Below are 16,473 nucleotides of genomic sequence, written 5' to 3'. Positions count from 1 at the left end.
CCTCCCTCATACCCCTGCCCCCTATTTTCAGTTTGGTGGACTTCTCTGCACTGATGCTAAGACTCATCATCCTTAACCCTAACATCCCCTTAGATATACACACAGAGTCCTATCTCATCGAGAGATGCAGTCTGGATCCAGCTTCACACCAGACAGGGCTTGTGCCAAACACTGAGGCAACAACATAGGGTTCCAACGTACTCTTACTTATGGAGCCCACCAGGCATCTTTTCTGGGTGAGACAACTAACAACTCATTACCATATAGGAGGCTGGTATGTATGTGTCAGGGATTATGACATCCAAGAGGCTGGGCACCATTGGACGTCCCTCTCCCCTCAGCCCACAGACAGAACTTGAAGATGTTCCTATCAAGACTTTAATCACCTTCTTTCATGACAATGGTGTACAGGAGGTACGTGGACACAACTCAAGTGCCCCTCCCTCACGTGTTTTCCCTCACTCCCTACCATACCTCCTCCTTCTTGCCTTCTTTTTTATTCTCTTTTCTTTTTCTCTCCTTTTTACACCTACCCTTTCTACTTCCATTTCCTCTCTCGTCATTCCTCTGGGACTTAGTTTCTTCCCATCCTTTTTATCCTCCAGAAATCCTATCCTCTCTCTATCCCAGATGCTTTCCCCTGCTTTCCTAGGGGAGCTTTTCATCATCTTCCTTCAGTTCCCCTTTCTGTCCCCTCCCAGACCTGAGACACCACCAGGGTCCTAACAATGATTTATGACCCACTTTTTGGAGATCTCAAACTCAGAAACCAACACCTTCTAGGACTTCAAGGGACATAATGTACAACCTCATTGCTGGGACAGCCTCACTGATAAGGGTATTGAGACCAAGACAGTCCCATGCTGAAAGCAGGAGGGCAGGAGGGAGGTCTGTAGGACTGGGGCCAGAAGGGGCCAGACAGTCTGCGCAGTGAAGGTCTTGACAACTGTTGGTGTTAGTGAGTTTCACACTTGTTGGTGATGGAGACAAATCCAACCTCCCTTGATGTCATGTTATTCTTCAAATTATGTTCACATCCTTGTTCACTGTCCATCTGTCTGTAGTGGCCATCCCCCAACACCAACTACTTCTTAGACTGGGAGTTCCAGAAAGCAAGGATGGTACATAATCCCTTCAGTAAAGCTCTTGACCTTAAGAAGTCTCCAGGATACTCAGGAAGAGGCAGCAGAGGCGAGTGGTTTCAGAGGGAATAGAGAACAGGTTTGGGGTTAATGAACCTTATTATAAGCAGTGGTTGAAATTTTAAGAGTGGATGAGCTATCGCAGAAGAAGGAAACAGTGGGATGAGAACAAGAGCTGAGAGGGAAACATGGGAACCACCTCTATTTCAAAGGTATGAGGCTGAGTTGAAGGGCCAGATATTTTCCCAGTGCCCAGTTGTTCTGGGCTGGTGCTTTGGCTAATTTAGGAGCGAGGTCAGTTGTGAATTTATGTTGCTTTCTAACCTGTCTCTCTCCAAACTTGGTCCTGCCACTCTTTTTTTTTTATCCTCACCCGAAGACATTTTTCCATTTTTTGTACAGATAGAGTGGGAGGGAGGGAGAGAGAGAGAGAGTGAGAAAGAGAAACATCGATGTGAAAGGGACACATCGAGTGGCCGCCACTCGCACGACCAACCAGGGCTGGGGACAAACTGCAACCGAGGTACATGCCCTTAGTGGGAACCGAACCCGGGTCTCTCTGGACCGCAGGCCGACGCTCTAACCACTGAGCCAAACCAGCCAGGGCAATCCTGCCACTCTTTATTCCCTTGGCCTTCCAATAGCATGCTGCCCCTGAAGACTTCTCTGGTCTCCCTGCCTTTCTACCTGAAGACACATTGCCTGCAATTTTCTGCTTCTGATCTGGATGACTGTCCTCGTGCATATCTAAGAGCAGTTTTCCTTTCCCTCCATTAAAATGACTTCTTCCTGTTGACCCAGAGAAGCCCACAAAGCACCTTTCAAAGCCTGTCCTGAGTACAAACCAAAGTGCCTTTCAGTCATACTCATTAATGATTTGGGGATTATCTGCTGCCTTGAATTACCTAGGCCATTGCTTCCCTTCCATTAGAGTAACTCAGTCTGGACTCAATGGAACTTAATACATTCATATGAGCAAAAACATATATTTAGAGAACTATATTCAAATTAATACATCCTTCCAACTCTCACAGACACACAGACTGGTCATTTTGATGTAGGGAAAATGGAAGCTGTTTGCCCTGTCTTCTTTGGAGATAGCAAAATCTATTCAGTTCTGAGAACTCTCTAATGCTCATTAGGGTGCCAATGACAGCTGTACCACCAACCCCTCAACATTCCCCTACACACACTCCCCTCTCATACCTTCCTGGGACCACCTGAAGCGGGACTGGGGACTGAGAGAAGACAACAGGATTCTAGGCCCTCCACCTCCCACACCAGAGTGGAAACTGAAGTCATTCAGGATGCAGAAGGGCCTCCTGCAGTAATCAAAAATATTTTTTAGACTTTCAGGGCAGTCGTTCAGTCCAGGGTGAAGACTATTCTAACTCAAAACACATGAAGGTAAGTGCTAAGTTGATTCATTGCCCAGAGCTCTTCAGAAGTGAAGTTCCAGCCATCAGTCTCTGGGTGAAGAAGACATTCTGCCTGGAGGCAGAGGAGGCAGCTTCAGAGAGCCTGCAGGCCCCTCTGTGAGCTTCCACATTCCATTCCTCACATCTGTGTTTTGGCACATGTGTGCATGAGTGCGCATGCGCGCGCACACACCCTGCGCATCTGTTTTTCCAAGCCTCTCATCTCCCATCCTTCCTCGTTTCATTCCAGTCTCCCAGTTTTTCACAGGGACAACCTTGTGCTTCCTCCTCTCTCTTTCATCTCCTCTATCCAAATTTGCAAATTCAGCCTCAACCACCTGTGACCCAGCTCCTTAAACCAAAACAGAAACCCTTCTCTCAGCTTTTAGTGAAAGAAGCTGGGGGAAGTAAAGGAAGGGCATGAGAGAGTCATTCACCATTCCTCACCTCCCTCTATTGGTCAGCCTTTCAGAGATGGGGGGGGGAGATCAGGGAAATGGTTTCTACCTGCCCAGGATCCCTTATGCTGATGAATGGAGCCACAGGAAACTCCCAAAGAGGGAAGTTGTTATTCTTATGCTGAAAGGCAGCAAAAAGTTAGGACAGAAATAAAGATCTAATTGATTTAGCTAGACACTGAAAAACAGTGATTTCCAGTCTTGTTGCAACATCCCAAATAACTCAAGTTATTTTCTTAAAATAATAATAATAATTATTATTATTATTATTTTGGTACATGCCCCTAGCGGGAACCGAATCCGGGACTCTCTGGTCCGCAGGCCGATGCTCCAACCACTGAGCAAACCGGCCAGAGTTTATCTTAAATTTTTTTTTTTTAAATCCTCACCCGAGGACATTTTTCCATTTTTTGCACAGATAGAGTGGGAGGGAGAGAGAGGAAGAGAGAGAGAGAGAGAAACATCGACGTGAAAGAGACACATCGAGTGGCTGCCACCCACAGGACCAACCAGGGCCGGGGACAAACTGCAACCGAGGTACATGCCCTTAGTGGGAACCGAACCCGGGTCTCTCCTGACCGCAGGCTGATGCTCTAACCGCTGAGCCAAACCGGCCAGGGCTATCTTAAAATTTTTAACAGAAAAATACCATACAGAGAACTCTGTTTTTCGTGGGGATGGCAAGGGTCTTTATGGCATACAAACATCACAAAGAACTCTGGCCACTTTGGCCCAGCAGTTAGAGCATTGGGGGTTTGATTCTGGCCAAGGGCATGTACCTCTTTTGCGGTTCCTCCCTGGTCCTGGTCAAGGTCGTGTGGTAGGTAACCAGTCGCTGTGTCTCTCTCACACCGATATGATATTTCTCTCTCTCTCTCCCACTTTATCTGAAGATAAATAGAAAAATGTTCTTGGGTGAGGATTTAAAAAATAAAAATCACAAAGAACCCAATAAAAATAGAAACTGGTTTTCAAGGTTAAGAATCCCTGTTTTAGACATCACTGCTGAGAGAAGCAGGAGATCTAAGAATGGAGAAATGCTCTAATCTCGGGGGGGGGGGGGGGGGGGGCAATAGTCCCATTCCTCACACCTCTAAAGGGGAAGAGGAAACACAATCTAAACTTTTCTTTCCCTCTCAACTCCTTCCCTCAAACCTTCTTATTAGCTCTCTACTCCTAAAACATGGAAATTAAAAAAAAAGGGAGAGGAGGGGGGGAAAGGCAAAAAGAAACTGAGATGATTAAAAGGGAAAAACAGGCAGGCCGGTGTGGCTCAGTGGTTGAGAGTCCACCCATGCACCAAGAGGTCCCCGGGCACGTGCCCAGGTTGTGGACCCAATCCCCAGTGGGGGGCATGCAGGAGGCGGTGGCCAATCAATGTTCTCTCTCATTGATGTTTCTATCTCTCTCTTCCTTTCTCTTTCTAAAAAATCAATAAAGAAAAAAAAAAAAGGGAAAAACAATAACTGAGAAAGGATGACGAACAAGAGAAAAAGGGAGGGGCAAACAAAAGGAAGGGTAGAAAAAAATATGAAAAGAGGGTGCATCCTCTGTGTTCTGGTCTAGAAGCCAGAGATGTGCCCACACCCCGGAGGAGGAGCAGGTAGCCCCAGCCCTGCCCTCTCCGAGTAGCAATGTGGCAGCTCCATCCCCTCTACCTCCCAGCCCCATGCAGACATGACTGGAATGGTGAGGCAGGAACTAGAGAAAGGGGGTATGTGACAGCGGAAAAAGGCGCACAGCCAGACGCAGGTCTCTGGAAGCTGTGCTCCCTGGATCCTGTCAGGAGTCACTGAAACATAAGCAGCAGAGAGTTATAGTGGGGCAGGGGAGTAAGGGGGAACCAGACTGTCTAGGGAGGTGCGGCTTGCTACTGAAATAGCATCCATCCCATCTTTACATGGCACAGGCAAGGGCTTTGGTTCACCTGCCCTCCTCCCAGGCTACAGATCTCACTTGCCCCCACCCCCATCCTTGCTGCAGATGTAGAAGCAGACTTTCATAAGCTGCAGTGGCTGTGGCCAATACCACAGCTCCCCACCAGCTTCCTTCCCCAGAAGACAGCAGCAACAGGGAGGTGGGAAAAAAGCAAGGTGCAATAATAACCCCAAACCTTCTCATCTCAGCAGCCCCTCAACTTATCAGCAAATTCAATTTTCAGCATCTCTTCCTCTCTCCCTGGCTCATAACCAAATGATCACATAAGGCTTTGCTGAAAAGAAGCATGAGGCTGTTGGGCCAGCACTGTCTCTCCCGTCTGGGAGGGGGCATCACATTAAACACAGAAAGAGGTGCACCTGTTTCCAGAGGTGGCATGGGGTAGAAAGCTCATAAAGAGTCCTAGATTGTTGCACAAAGACAATAATTTGATGGAGTTGAAATTAAATGTCCAAATTGAGGCCGCTTATGGAATTTAAAGGGGGTGGAGAGAACATGGGGTGGAGAGAACAGAAATGAGAGGAAAAAAGACAAAGAAAGGGAAAAACACACATGATACAGTAGACAAAGGAGAGAAACCATAAAAAAAATACAGATGCACAAATAAAGACAAGCTGAGAGGAGGGAGCCAGCACCTGGAAAGCAAGATGTTACAGCTGTAGAGGGGGTGGGGGAGCAGGAAAGTAGAGTGGGAGGAGGAAACAAAGGCAAAGGATCCAAGGAACTGAGGACCAGACCCTTCTCCTGTGCCTACAGCTTGTCCCTGACTTTAAGCAGGTGAGATGACGAGGTTTCTCCCTCTTGCTTTCTTTCCTTCATCTCTGCTGGAATAACAGAGCCCCGGTGTCTGTGTGGCATGCTTACACACTGGTTGGCTCCAGCTTTTGCCTTGTCTGCCCCCCCTACCCCCACCCCAGGTCACATTTAAGGTTTGAGTAGCAGCTTGGCATGTCCACAGGCTGAAATAGGCTCCCCTCTGCAGCCGCCAACACTAGGCTCTCACCCCCAGCTCACGCTTCCTCGTACAGGCAGAGGCTGCCTGGGGGCTGCTTGCTCTAACAGGATGATTCCAAGCTGTGTGCTCAGTGATCCAGCTAAGCACAGGCTCCCACACAGTGGTCCTCCATTTTCCCCTAGCTGTCAGCGCTGCATTGATTTCACTCGCTGTGCAACCATTTAGTGGAGACAAAAGGGGAGGCAGAACTGCCCAGCTCCGGGCTTCTCCAGAGCACCAAGTGGCAAGATTCCTAGAAGAGTTATGAGCGATGATGAGCTCATCGGAATGAGTGCTATGCAGGTAGACCCCCTGACACACTGGAGGGAAACATAAACCAAGAAACAGTTGTTTAGGAGTGGCAGTGCAGGTGTCAAAACCTTGGGAGTCATGGGATGGGCCCTAGGCAAAGTGGCATTGTGAGAGAACTAGAGAGATCGAAAGGGAAGGGGGCAAGTAGGCTCGGGCTTCAGAGTTAGGAAATAAATAATGTCCAGAAGGGTCTGGCTCTGAAGTGGACCAAATGGCTCTCCTATCCCATGTTTATGGGTTCATGGACCATTAAACCAGCCAATCTACAGATGTCTTCATAAGACTTTACGAGATTAGACTGAGGAGACCCTATAACTCAGCAACAAGAAGGGAACATGAGATGGGAGAATTGGATGAGATGGTGGAAACAAGAGGGCTCAGCCTTCAGAGGAGTCACATCTCGGTGGGAGGATGTCTAGGTTCTGTGATCCTTCACTTCTCAGTCTTCTGAGTTTCTGCCCATCTCCATTAGTCACAACTGCACCAGGCTTATATCAACCAATACATTTGTGATTATCTACTTTTTCCTTCCTAATCTACCCTCAACCATATTCCTGACCTACAATCACTTGGTCCTCAGAGAAGACAGTTTCTTTGGTATTTATGAAGCAAATTAGATAGTAAAAGTTATATTTATAAACTCACACATATTGGGATTTACATTGTCAATATATTTTTCCACAATTCTAACAACCAGGAGCTGACTCATTTAGGAGTCCCTGGGTTCCTGAAGGGTAATATTTATTCTCTGAGCCACTGGGTGCAGAGACAAGCAATGATACGAGAAAGGCATACAAACTGAATTGGTTAAGGGAATGGAGTAAGAACAGGATACATGTTTTTATTCCCTCAAGCGTGCGCCACCCTGTGGCTATTTGCAGAAAGCGAGAGACCAACAATCCTTAGAAAAAGGCCCTTGCACCCAGCTGGTGTGGCTCAGTGGTTGAGCATGGACCCATGCACCAAGAGGGCACTGGTTCAATTCCCAGTCAGGGCACATGCCCTCATTGTGGGCCAAATCCCCAGTGTGGGCAATGCAGGAGGCGGCCAATTGATGTTTTCTCTCATCGATGTTTCTCTCTCCCTCTCCCTACCACTCCCTCTAAATTCAATTAAAAAAAATTTTTTTTAAAGAAAAAAGCCCTTGCTTTCCAAAACTTACTCTTTCAGAAATACATGTGACTACTGGCTGCCATTGCAGAACCCAAATTAGCCTTAAGAACCAGATCTTCAAACCATCACTCAGGATCCGTATTTGAAAAGCAACCATTTTATTAGAATCAATACAAGAGTATGAAAAGAGGGAAAAGAGGAGGGTGAAGAGGGGGAGAGAATGAGGTCTGCATTGGATGTCAGTTGTAGAAACACATAAATTTCCTACTTTGGAACATTTACATTTAAAAGGTGAAAATTATATATATATATATATATATATATATATATGTATATTTTCACACTTATCCTAAAAGAACAATTTAAAAACCATAAGCAGACATGTTTGGCTAAAATAAGAAACACAACCAATACTCCCCCACAAACTGAAAAGTCCAGAGAATTCAATTTCCCATTTTCCATTCAGAAATCTGGTTACAAAGTGTGGTTTGTTTGCTACTCAGGATGGTAGTGATGAGAGAAACCCAGCCTCTCGAGTCTCTTAGATCCCATCTCGTGGGAAGGCTGTGGGCCATGCACGCGTCAACTCATGGCTACTTGGCAGGATTCAGACAGTGTCTCTCCATGCTCCAGAACTCCACAGAAACACCTGGTGTTGCCAATGCTGGGTGAACAGAGGTGCAGAGTCCACAAAACATGGATAACGGGAATGTGACTGCAGCAGGAGGCCAGGACCTTGTGCTTTTTCATGGGTTACACATCTAGGGCCAAGGAGGAAAAGAAAGAGCCCTATTGGGGAGAGGAGCTGAGTGAGCCCCTAAACTGAGATGGAGAGTAAGGCTCTTGAGCCCACACCTGGGCAAATAGAAATAGTGTCAAAAGTTTTCCCAAACTGGAGGGGAAAAAAACTGGAGGAAAAAAAGGGTCAGTCAGGTTCCCACTGTGGACCCTGCAAGAGTTGACAGATGCTGAATGCAATGAATTGGATGAAGTTTTAGAGTATCAATGCCCAATTCTGAGTATTAAACATACCTCTTAAAAAATTTTCCAATGGGGACTGGAAGTAGGTATGTTTTCCAAACCAGATGGTTCCTGTGGGGAGGCAGAGGCTTAGGTACAGATACCACAAAGGGCTGCAGTGTCCCAGTTGTGTGGGGGTCATTTTGGGGAGTGGTAAGCAATGACATAAATCAAACCCAATGTCTTTGCTTTGCTTCTGAGACAAACTGAGTCTGTTCCAAGTCCATGGGGCATGGGACCTTAATTCCCAACCTGCAGAAACAAGCAATAGCATCCCCGCCTCATGATTCCCTAATCCAATGCTCTTGGATCTAAAATAGGCTCTCTGTGTGGATGTGAGATGTAGAAAATACTAAGTGCCTTCCCCCAAAACATCCTAAGTCTGGACTCAGACTCCAACATTCCCAAAAAAACAGCCAACATCTGAACTAGCAGCTTTGATGAGGGGTGGGGGGGCAGAAAACTTTCTGAGGTCACTAAGTGGTTCCAACCTTGGGACAGCTCAGTGAGGACTAAAGCCTATGTTAGGCCTGGACTTCGGCTCAAAGCATCCTCCACTGAGGACCCTAAACTATTCTATCAACTTTGATTTACAATGCCTCACAACACCCCTGTGAGGTAGGTCAGTATTATTATCCCCATTTGACAGATAGGGAACTGAGGCATTGAAAGGAGTGACTTGCCCAAGGTCAGCCATTATGAATCAGTTGAGGTTGGCACATAGTCAGAATCCACTCAATTCTTAACTCCACTCCCTAGAGCATGTGACTTTTTAGAGTGCACTTGGGAGCGAAAGAAAGCTAGTAAGTACACATCACTCTGCAAAGTAGATAAACTCAATCAACCCACAAGTATTAACCGAGGGCTATTATTTATCTAGCATACTCAAGGGACCGTAAAGAAACAAACTGCTTCTGAAAGCCATGTGTTAATGGATGTTTTGAAAATAAAATTACATTTTAAATAGCAAAGTAAAGAACTAAGTCACACTGATTTCCCAAAGTTCTGTACCAAGTAACCCAATTTCCTAAAATCCAAAATGAAGCAAGACCACACTGAACCAGGAAGAGAAATAAGAACCATTCCCCAGTAGTGGTCTGAGCTGCAAGGTTGGTGGAGAAAGGCCAGCAATAGTGGTGAGAGCAGCAACATCCTCTACAGGCTAAACTAGGAGCATAGGAACCTCAGCACCACCAACCACCCTCCTGTAGCTTCTGGCCCCTCCCCACAATTCCTCAAAGACAACATCTTACCAACCCTTCTGGACTCAGCTCACCTTCTGGAGTTGTGGCATCCTCATAAACAGCTCAAGATTAAGGATATAAATGTTGACCGCTCCCTATTTGTCACTTCAAGGAGAGGGGATAAAGTCTTCTCTATAACTAGTCATAAGACTCCTGTAATATTCTTTCCTCCTGCCAAAGACATAACCTTTTAACAAAAGGCAAAACAAAAAAATACTCCCCCCACCCTTGGATTTACAGTGGATTCTGGTAGAAATCATTATGACCCTCATCCTAAAACTAGCAGGAGTGGCGGGTGGGGAGGTTGACTAAATCCACAGCCCGCCTTGGTTTAGAATCAAATACATCAGAAGCTCAAATGATTTAGCAACACACATAGTATATTTTCATCAGGGATACTCTACTTTCAGGAAATACTAACCACTCCAAGACCTAAATATAAGCCTTTTTTCATTGATTGATCACACCAAACAAATCTCAATGATCAAGTTCAAGGCCGATTAAAGTGGCAATGACAGTTCAGGTTTAGTCTGTGTTTGAATTCCTCAGTGTGACAAACTGCCCACTGGGACCTGGATCAACTGTGAGGGTCACACCTGCCAATGCCAGGGGACATCACACACACACACACACACACACACACACACACACACACACAAACACAGAATGACAAGATAAAAAGTTCATTGCATTCAATTTGATCTAATTTCTTGATAATAGTTTCCTATTAGATTTTCTGATTAATACTGATGGCTCTTACCTAGGCTGTGATAATTAGGTTTTGATCTATTGTGACATTAATGATCACAATCAGTTGACTTTGAAATTGTCTTAATTAATGGTTCTTCCCTTCTAGGCGGCCTCCAGTGCAGTCCTGTCCCCAACCCCGACCCCCACCCCCCACCTTATTTTAACTCCTTCTTTTACTGATCTCAGAGACAAACAGCATTTGGAGAATCACTTTCAAGATTTTACACTATTTTAAAACATTTCTCTGACAGAGGATTATGTTAGGTGACAGAAGGATCAGGATGAAAGGGCAAGAGAACATGCTGTCAATGAATAGGGGGAAAATCCATCATAAAAAAACAGCCCAAGTCAAGCATGTTAGAGGCAATGACAAGTTGAAGTAACTCTAGAAAGACAAGATGAGGTAGTTTAAAATTCAAGAAATCCAGCGCAAGCAAAAAGAAACTAGGATTGTTTTTACGAAGCTATCCAAAAAAACTTCACACTTTATAATTTTCCAGAAGTTATTCTAATTCTTGGGAAGTCTGACTTCCACCAGTAGTCAACTCTCAATTGTCCAGGCAGAGAAAAGTATATTTTTCTTGTGGTCAGAACTAAAAAAATTCTTAAGGTCAGTGAAGCTAGGCCTCACCCTAAACTGATCAAATCTAAAATTCCAGGATATGTATATATTCGGGGGCGGGTTTTCATGTAATTGAGACAAGTCTCTGCAGTGAATAAAATTACTGCCCAGAGTAGATGCCCAGGTGTTAACAGATGTGCCCCACGACTTCTTTTTAGCAAATCTCTCATCACTGCAAATATGTCCCTGTTTTAGGCTTAAAACCAGTCACGTTAATTCTTCTGAAAGAGATGAGAAAATGAAAACGGTGTGAGAATCTCTGATAAAATGTCCATGTGGAATAAATGTTACAGAACCCACAATAAAGTAACAACACATAACTAAATCTGCCACACAGTTAATACTTTCGCTACAAGAATTAACTATACAATTAATTACTTTGGCAAAGAGCCTAAAATAGGAACCGAAATCTGGGGTTCTCAATCCCCACTCACCTGTTGTTCTCTCAGTAATAGCAGCTTTTCTAATTAGCCTTCCATTATTTTTATTTTCTGGAATTAAACAAGCCCTTGTTGTGGTCTACCTATGACCAGTTAACTCAGTTCATCCAAGGGCACAGGTCTTTTCTACATATTAACTAATTGTTAGCCCCCTACTTTAGGGCCACAGACCATATCAACAGTTGTCTCTGCCCCCAAATGAGAAATGTGTGTCCATCTAAACCATTACACTGAACTGCTATTAGTAGGTTTACCCCACACCAGTGTAACAGTTCTTTGAAGTCAAGGACTGCATCTTTTTGAACTTCGTATCCCCTGGGCCAAAAAATGTTGAATGAATGTTGATATACACTAATGTGGCTGGATATGGACAGCTCAATACAACTCTGCCACTTTTAATTGGGCGGGAGGTACCCAATTCTTAGCATATGCTCTTGGATGCAAGGCTGGTAAAGTCTCTATTTTTGAAAATACAACTTTTAGTGCAGCTGGTGTGGCTTAGTGGTTGAGTATCAACCCATGCACCAAGAATCAGTTTGATTCCCGCTCAGGGCACATGCCCAGGTTGTGGGCCAAACCCCCAGAGGGGGGCTGCAGGAGGCAGTCAACTGATGTTCTCTCTCATCGATGTTTCTCTCCCTCTCCCTCCCTCTAAAATCAGTAATAGAAGAAAAAGAAAATATATAACTTACAATTAGTGGTAAAGCCAATATGCAACTGGAATACATTGGGTCCAGACCTTTCCTTTCTCCACCTTGCTACAGGTATGCTTGCTTGGTGTGCTGATTTACAGATCTCAACATTATAATTTCTACTCTAAAAATCTAAACCAAAAGGATGGGGTAATGGGTACAAAATAATCTTTTCCTTTGACCTAATTTCTGAGAAACAATTTCTACATTTTATATCTAATTACATAACCCTTCCTGGGGCTCTCATGTCATTGGAAAGTAGTATTTTAGACCCTGGATTTCAAACCCTAAGGGCAAAGACAACCACTCTCCAACCCAAACTCAGATCCCTCTGTACTTCAGGTGAGCTGGCTAAACATAGATGCAACAGTCACAAGACGAAAATCCCAAGCACCTTCTCTAAGGCCCTATGATTTGGCCTAATATAAAGTAAGTGGACGGCAGGGTGTCTACAAAACAGGAATACAAATTTAAGAATAACTGCCCAAGCTATGGGAACAGGGCCAACCTTTCATGAAAAACAAAGTAATACACAGATATGGCTGAGGGGGAACAGCCAAGGATCATCCAGACTTTTGAGTGTTAAGAGAGCACCATAGGTCTAAATGCTCCCTTGAGCAGACGAAAACTGACTACAAGAGGAAAAGTGATATGGCTCACCCCAGCTTAAAAAATGGGTACTTCCATCAGTGCTGATGTTCCTAACAGCTAATCTTAATGTAAGAGTATCAGTCCTGGCCAGGGCTCAGAAAAGCGGCTACAATAACCTTGGTAGACTCTGTTGGGCAAAGCTCTACTATATTCTGTGAAAGGGGGATCCTTGAGTGCTGATTACTAAAGAAATTATTAGAAAGATGTTTTGAAAGAACTCAACACAGGAAAAACAAACTGAGCATCTGAGATCTAGATGTTTAAGAGTGCTTAGCCCATGGCTAACTCTTCTGACAGGAGGAAACCCATGTAAACAAGTTTCCGTCTGAGGTTGCAATTCTCCAAGGGCCAGGACAGATACTCAGCATTAACAAAACCTTGAGGCATAGGGAGGCATCTGGTTTCCTTTCTGCTGAGGGCTGAAATTAGTATTGACTTCAGGGTCCCGACATTCCTATAGAGGCAGTTGTGGATAGGCAGGGAGAGGGAGAGAACAAAAGTTGTTTTGGTGGCACTCAGTACAAACCATGATTCAATAAACTGTGGACAAAAGATGAAGAATAAGGTGATGAAGATATAATACTGGGGTTTTTAAAACAAAATCAGATTTTGATGAATGTCTTAAATATTACCTATAACCCTGGCAACTATGTGACCCAGGTTTCTCAGAATCACACTCAGTACAAAAGAATTGTTCTGTCCAAATGCTAGATTTTGGTTTTAAAAATATGGTCACTGTAGTTTACATGCCCCCTGCTCCTGGGAGACAGACACTAGCTACATGGATAAGGTGTCATTTTCTCCACCTGCAAATTGAGACCCAGATCACTTCGCCAGGGGCTCCAACCTATTTTTGTCCTATCCTTCCTTGTCTACTCTAATTGATATCTTTGATTACCTGTATGACAGATCTATTTCCTGACCACCCTTTCTCTTAGATGTCCATCAGATTAGTAACAATGGTCCATTATTTAGCACTTGCTCTAGGTCTTTAATTCGTTCAGAGAATGATGGAAGATGGAGCTAAAACCTCTACCTACTTGAGGTGTGGGTTGTGAGTTCTTACCTAATCACATTTCCATTCAGAAAGATTTTCCTGGATGACTTAAACCAGTCTTCCTTGTTCCAGTCTGTCATTTCACTGCATCAACGACTGTCTTTTCAACTGTGCAGTATAATTTTTGACATAATTTATAGAAGCACACAGAATTCAATCAGTAGCCGGGCAGAGAAGCAATGTTAACAAAGGCTAAGAATGGGTATATAATTTGTATATTATTCAGCTCATCTGTGGACTAGAGCAAGATATTCATTCCCCCTCATTACTCAAAATAATCTAGAAATGGTCGAATGCTTCTGCCAGCTGTTTTAAAAATCAAAGCAACAACAAAAAAACAACCTTTGATGGCTGGTGAACTCTATAGAGTTAAGGCTATTTCAAGCATTTATTCTTATTTTCTCAGCTTTGCACTAGGACAAGGAGGCTCAAAACCCTGCTATTTCCTTGCTTTTAGTTTTGATTCTCTAGCTCCGCCCCCTCCCCTCCCCAAAGGAAAAAAAGAGTAGAGAAGTAGGACATTACTAAGAAAACAGACAGGTTATCAGAAAAATAAACTCTCAATATCATGGCAAAACAGGAGGAAGCTAAAAGGGAAATATTTTGCTGAGTAAGGAAAGACGGTTGTGTCAACATGCTAATGCCAAGGCCTGTCACTCACCGAGGTGATAGTCTTCCATAGAAATGCATCTTCAAAAAGAAGATACAAAGAGTTTTAAAGTGGAAAAGGAAGAGCATTAATACTTTGGGGACTCTTGGCAAATTCAGGAGTCAACAAGGACATTTATGACTATAAATGCTATGAATATTTAAAATTGAGAGTGTGGCCAATGGCTCCCCTCCAAAAATTCCTCACTGAAAATAATGGCATAGAGGGGAAACTTGGGTCCACTGAGAAGTGAGGGTCAGGTTTGAAGCCTCTTTGGTTAACAGGAATGCTTTGGGAGGCCACAGAAGTTGGCAGGGTTGGACGGTGCCTAGCACCTTGGCACAAGCAAGCACCAGGCAGTCACTCACACCTACATAAATATATAGTCCAAATGTGAGGGATGGAAGGAAATAATACATATATACCATATGTGATAATAAAGACAACTGTATCCTACCCCACCATCCTCATGTACTAACAGCTAAAAAGCTCCACAGTTAATAATCTTGTCACTTTATGACAGACTACACCACCTTGCAGAAGCAGAATCAGGGATTGCTAAAAAAAACAAAGCCAAAAGTCCTGGGGCTGAAAGGAGTGTGCCTTGAGAAATCTAAATGTCAAATTTCAAGTCCTCCAAGGATGGCGCTATTCTAGGAGGATGGGTGAGGATGAACAACAGAGGGTGGCCAAGAAGACCACACCAGGAACCCTGTATTCTCCTGGATAGAGCTGAATGAGGTTGGGAAAGCCCCAACAGGTAGGCAGTTGCTACTGCCTTTTTAAAAAGACGGGCAACATCTTTTCCATCCCAACATCTCAAACAAAGGCTAGTTGATCATCAAACAAGTTTTAAGAACCAAAACTCACCAGCATTGTGACAAAATCCCCCAATCTAAAAGTGACAAACCCTGAAAATATCATGACTCTCAGGTGATTCAAAAGTTAAAACTCATCTTGAGATCACAGGGGAGTAGAATAAAGAGATCAGGGCAAAGGAAAAAATTGTGGGAATTACACACAGTATGCAAATGCCTGGTCTTCACAGAGAGACACTTATCATGAATCAGACCATCAGTTATGTTATAAGAGAACCAATACCAACATTTCTCCTGTGGAGCACAGTGATAAGCACATTTTTTATGAATGTGTTTAGGATAGATGGGGGTAGGTAGAAGGGAGAGGAGGCAGGGAGGTGAATGTATTATGTACAAAGAGAAACGACAGAGACCATCCCCTCCTTTAGCTCTTTGCTGTTTCTTTCTCTTTGTTTTCCGCATCCTCAGGATATGCATGCCATGTCAGTCTCTCTTCATAAAATGCTATCACAATCTGTGGACATTTTATATTAGCTTCTTTTGCAAGAACCAGGTCTGCTTCATCTGTGTCTTTCCTGGAGAGAAAAAAATAGGAAGGAGACTTAAAAGAAGAGGAAGTAAGAGTAAGAGTCTGTCCAAATATAGGTTTCTGTCATTTTCTGGATTTAGCTAACTTGATTTTCTCTTCATCCTGATTTCAAAGTGAGAACCCTATCAGTTCAATATTTCCTTTTCTTTTTTAATGTTTTTATTGACTTTTAGATAGAGAGGAATGGAGAGGGTGAGAAAGAAACATCAAGCAGCTGCCTCTTGCACGCCCCCTACTGGTGACTGAGCCAGCAACCCAGGCATGTGCCCTGACCGGGAATCAAACTGGTCACCTCCTGGTGCACGGGGCAATAATCAATCCACTGAACCAAATGGGTTGGACTCAATATTTTCTTTAAAAAATCTGTATTGATTTTATTGGGGTCCAGTTAAATATTTTCAAGGAAAAATTTAAGTAAATGAATTAAATTATGGTAGTTCACCCTTATCTATGGTTTTGCTTTCGCAGTTGGTTACCCAAGGCCAACTATAGTCCACAATTTTTTTTTTTGGCACGTGCCCCTAGCGGAAACCGAACTCAGGACTCTCTGGTCCACAGGCCGACGC

General features: G+C 44.0%; 1 protein-coding gene across 3 annotated transcripts in view; it reads right to left on the bottom strand.

Moving 5' to 3' along the window:
- Positions 1-7,719: 7,719 nt before the first annotated feature.
- CBX5 (chromobox 5) overlaps positions 7,720-16,473 on the bottom strand; it is a 45,483-nt gene continuing 36,729 nt past the window's right edge. For 2 of the 3 annotated variants that reach the window (XM_036251797.1, XM_036251798.1), the window contains exon 5: positions 15,614-15,893. In XM_036251797.1, coding sequence (XP_036107690.1) covers positions 15,743-15,893 — 151 coding nt within the window. In that variant the 3' untranslated portion in view covers positions 15,614-15,742. Of the gene's footprint in view, positions 9,811-13,860; positions 15,894-16,473 lie in introns of those variants that run through there. The other variant, XR_004958314.1, reaches the window with a different exon arrangement.

Source organism: Molossus molossus, unplaced genomic scaffold (assembly GCF_014108415.1).
Source record: "Molossus molossus isolate mMolMol1 unplaced genomic scaffold, mMolMol1.p scaffold_m16_p_10, whole genome shotgun sequence".
Taxonomy (NCBI): domain Eukaryota; kingdom Metazoa; phylum Chordata; class Mammalia; order Chiroptera; family Molossidae; genus Molossus; species Molossus molossus.
The sequence above is the reverse complement of the archived record's forward strand: the minus strand, read 5'-3'. Positions and strand labels throughout refer to the sequence as shown.